This window comes from Hipposideros armiger, unplaced genomic scaffold (genome assembly GCF_001890085.2).
Source record: "Hipposideros armiger isolate ML-2016 unplaced genomic scaffold, ASM189008v1 scaffold_37, whole genome shotgun sequence".
NCBI classification, from domain to species: domain Eukaryota; kingdom Metazoa; phylum Chordata; class Mammalia; order Chiroptera; family Hipposideridae; genus Hipposideros; species Hipposideros armiger.
The window spans coordinates 4042239-4046868 of NW_017731387.1; the positions used below are offsets into that span (position 1 = coordinate 4042239).

General features: G+C 50.7%; 1 protein-coding gene across 1 annotated transcript in view; it reads right to left on the minus strand.

The window, feature by feature from the left end:
* KIF14 (kinesin family member 14) overlaps nucleotides 1–4630 on the minus strand; it is a 53915-nt gene that overhangs the window by 35826 nt on the left and 13459 nt on the right. Inside the window, exons 7-8 of the mRNA XM_019637995.1 lie at nucleotides 3465–3686; nucleotides 1–526 (exon numbers count right to left, since the gene is read on the minus strand). Of these exons, the coding sequence (XP_019493540.1) occupies nucleotides 1–422 (422 nt within the window). The 5' untranslated portion in view covers nucleotides 423–526; nucleotides 3465–3686. The remainder of the gene's footprint in view (nucleotides 527–3464; nucleotides 3687–4630) is intronic.

Sequence of the window (4630 nt, forward strand, 5' to 3'; positions counted from 1 at the left end):
TCCACAGAACCTGTCCCAGCTGTTTTCCACTTGTCCACAGAACCTGTTCTAGCACGACGCTGTAATGTAAGACGTGTTTCTGGCATCTTTTCAGTTGCATCTCCCAACTCGCTACCAAGCAACGACGGTTCTTTGCTCCTTGTAACTCTTCTCTGAAGGGCCAATGTGCCTACAGGGTGAGAGGTAGCCGGTGCAGCGCCTGATTTGTCACAGGCGGAAATAACGTAAGTGCTATTTATGTCTCTGACTGGACCTGCAGGTCTCAGCAGTGGACCATCACTTGCACATTCTGACATCTCCAACTTCAAATTCAGCTTCAGGCTGCTCCCGTGACTGAGGGTGTCCAGTGACAAACTCTTTGGGGAAGAAGGAAGACGGAGCCCGTCGCTGTTATTTCTGCTGTGTGCAGTGTGGACTGACATCGTGGCAGCTCGCTTTTTTCACTAAGGATGTTGCTGAAGAACCCAAGCCCTTCTTTGGATGTTCATTTGATTTCCAGCCTATCAGTTTCCAAAAATATCTGCAACTACAAAAAAAAAAAAATTAGGTTGCACAGACTACAAACAGGCTTTGAGAATATGAGAACTTCTAGTGGGAAAGCAGCTTTCCAGAGGAATATAGTACAATAAGCCTCAATCTCCAGCTCAGACACTGAGCAGCTGCAGACAAATCTCTGCCTCCAAGAGCTTACTATCAGTCAACAAATGATATGTACCGAGTCCCCATTATGTAAATTCTACAGATTTCAAAGTCGAGATCCCCGTTCTTATTGCCTTTGTCTGGAAGGAACACACAGACAATACTTACATCAGGTCAAGTGTGCCAAGTGACTTAAAAGATGTAAAAAGTACAGGTCAGCAAAGGTTTTGTTTAAAGTACTCCCAGCTCTGGGAGTAGGGAGAGAGGCTGAAGGAAATCCCAGCACTGAAGGCAAAGGCTAGAGCAAAACATTTTTACAATATAGTATCTGTTGAGTGTGTGATAAATACAGGACTGCCTCATGGGATCCCAACAAAATTAATTCCAGCCACAGCGACTGAATCTGTCAAAATCCTAAGAAGAATACGTCAGCAAATATGGAAAACAGAACAGTGGTCTACAGAGTAGAAACATTCAATATGCACCCCAATATTCAAGAAAGGAGATGCCCAGGCATGCAGTAACCATAGGAACAAGGCTCCAACTTCCCACACAAGTAAAGTGATGCGAGAGGTGAAGCAACACAGGCTGCTGCCTTCTATGGACCAAGAAATGCCAGATGTGAAGCTGGCACAGGAAAGAAAGAGGCGCTCGGGATCTGACTGCCCATACTCACTGGATGCCGGAGTGTGCCACAGGGTTTCAGGTTAGTCTGTTTCAGGGACTACAGTCAAGTCTGACTGTGTGAATCATGAAACGCTGTGGGCTGCCTGAAAGAGATGGGGGTGCCTGGGTACGTGATCAATATGACACGTAACCTGTACTGTGGACAGGAAGCCACTGTCAGGATAGAATATGGAGAGGCAGCATAGTTTCCTATAGGCAAAGGTGCCAGACAAGGTACGTTTTTATATCCCTATTTGTTCAATCTGTACGTAGAACACAGCATACAAAAAAACGGGGCTAGTCTCAGAGGACGGAGGAGCGAAACCTGGTGGAAGAAATAGCAATAACTTAAGATGCGCATCTTACTGGAGAAAGTAGCAATGATGTGAAATGGCTTCTGATGAAAGTGAAAGACAAAAGTGCCAAAGCAGGCTGCATCTGAACATCAAGAAGACAAAAAATCATGAGTACAGGAGAAATACACAACTTTAACACATACAAGACATTGGAATTGTTAAAACATTTGCTTGCTTTGGCTGAGTGATCAGTTGAAATGGAGCCGGCAGCCAAGAAGCCAAGAGAAGGCTGAGACTCAGAAGGGCAGTGACGGAAGATCTAGGAAAAGTCACCAAGAGCAAGATGTGTCATGAGGGACCAAGGCTGAGACCATCACACCCTCGTGATCCCTCGTACTACGTCCGGATGCGAAGGTTGGACAGGGAAGAGGCGGATGGGAAAGAAATTGGTCCATTTGCAACATGGTGTTGGGGAGAGCTCTGCGGAGACCCTGGGCTGCCAGGAAGACGAACAAGTGGGTCCTGGAGCAAATTAAGTCTGAACATCGTGGAAGCAAAATGCCAAAGCTGCAGCTGTGCTACTTCAGGACATCAGGAGAGGGCAGGGTTCTCTGGAAAAGACGAGAGTGCTGGGAAAACAGGAGGCAGCAGGAAAAGAGGAGACCAACTAGGAGATGGACGGACTCCATCAAAGAGGCCACAGGCTGAGTCTGCAAGAGCTGAGCAGGGCTGTGAGGACAGGACACTGGGGACATCACTCATTCATGGGGTCTCCCAGAGTTGCAGCCAACTCAACAGCAAGTAACACACACAGAAGAGTCCTTGGCCTTGACACATGCAAAACCTCATGGAAGCTTCCAGGGTGTTCCTTGGCACCATGGCACAGCTACCCGCCAAAACCCTGGTATTACGCTCCCAGGACTAAGGGCTTTCCCCAAAGGCCCTGTGCGCATCACGCTAGTGGAAGCAGACCCCAATCTTGCGTGTAATAAACCTTTATTTTTTTCATCGTTTCCTGATGACTGTTGCTGAAGGGCTTCTTGCAATCAAAATAAGAACCACGTGGGCTGGTCCAGCCACAACACAGGCCATTAGCAGGCTGAGACCAATACACAAACAGCAGGTGTGTATCCAAATATATGTCAACAGTATCCATCCCGCACTAAAGCTTAAAAGAAAGAGAGACCAGTGACAGCCACCGGCCTGGCCTCTGGCCTGCTGTGCATCAGGCTGGTCACGTGGATGTAAACAGTTTTTAAGTTTGCAAGCCTGTTTCTCATTGGCAAAATGACACTTGTTCAAACTATTCCACAGAGTATCGCTGTCGAGAAACAAAATAACGAAAGTTAATTTATAAGTAAGTCTTCTAACGTTCTAAGTAAATAACAATCCTGGATACAAGCATCTCCCGTCAAACCTTTCAACGAAAAGGACAGAATCTTCCTACTACGGAAATGAGTTTAAAGGCAGGAAATTCCACCGCCGCTAAAAACTTGTCGCTCCTCACACGAACAAGCGGCTCCCTCCGACTGGAGTGAAACAAGGGAAGTCAGTCGCCGCCCACCGCAGCATCCCCGCGACACTGCTCTCGGCTGGTCACTGCCGGGCGGGACAGCGAATGGACCTCCTCCAGCCCCCGGCCCGGCGAGCCTCGGGGCCCTGAGGTCCGGCCGCCGGGTCCCCGCACAGCCGCTGCCGGCGCCCGCCCTCCCCCGGGACCCCGTCGCCGCGACGCGGACTCCGGAGCTCGCGGAGGCCCCGAGCTAAGCCCACCGCCCGCACGTCCCCCGCAGCCCCGATACCTCGGCCCTCCGCAGGCTCCCCTCCGCGGAGACCCCGTGAGACGCAGCCCGCACCACTCACCGCCGGCTCCCAGGTGCCCACAATTTGAATGGGCGCCCCGCCTTCTGATTGGCTGCTGGACGTCGCGTCGGGCGCCGCCTTCTGATTGGCTGTTGGACGCCGCGTCGGGCGCCGCGCCTGCGTTTCCTCTCGGCCCCCCGGAAGCGCCGGTGGTTGGGACGCTGAGACTCTAAGGATGAGACCCGACCGGCCCTTGGCGGGGTTCTGGGCCGGGCGGGGGACCTGCTGACGTGGGTTTTAAGTGAGAAGAGGGACCATGACACTCCCGTCGGTCCTCAGGATAAAAGAAACAGGGCCTGTCCGCCATCGCACTGTAAAAATGGCCGTTTGCCCCCAGGTTAGTCATAAGCAGCCCTTTTCTATATTTCCGAGGCAAAGCGTGGAGATAGGAAGTGGACTGGATGCCTTCCATGGGTGTTTTCCACTGAATCCGGAAAACCCCAAACTGGAAAAACTCTCCATGCCCAGCCGTGAGAGAATGCTTTACAATGAGGGGGAAATACATTCTACAACTGTTAAGTTATAAAAAGTTATAATTAGGAATTAAGTAGGACCAGACAACGCATGGCCTAGAGACTAAACCATACTCGGCGCCTCCAAAATTGTGAGCCCAAGGAGGAGCAGGACCCGTCTGCCTCCTCCCTGTGCGCCCCAGGCCCTGGCACAGGAATGTCACAGGAACGCCCGCCAGCCACACTCCCCACTCCTTCTGCCTGTCAGAAGCTCCCAATTTAACTCCAGCCGCAGGAATAACACCCCACAGAAGCAAGGGCCACCCATGAGCCACGTCCAGGTCACACTGGAGGGACGGTGATCTTTTACTTATTACACTGAGATGATGCGCTTCTCTCTCTCCAAATCCTGCCCACAGCCGACCGGCAGAGAAAACCACTTCACCTGTGGTGCCTCATGTTCCTCACCTGGACACCGTGGATGACAGTGTCGCCTAGCCTGCAGAGTTGTAGTGACGATGAAATGAGATGGTGTATGCAAAGTGCTCCGCATAGAGCAGCGGTTCTCAACCTTCCTAATGCCGCAACCCCTTTATACAGTTCCTCATGTTGTGGGGACCCCCAACCATAAAATTATTTTCGTTGCTACTCTATAACTGTAATTTTGCTACTGTTATGAATCGTAATGTAAATATCTTTTTGTTTTTTGATGAT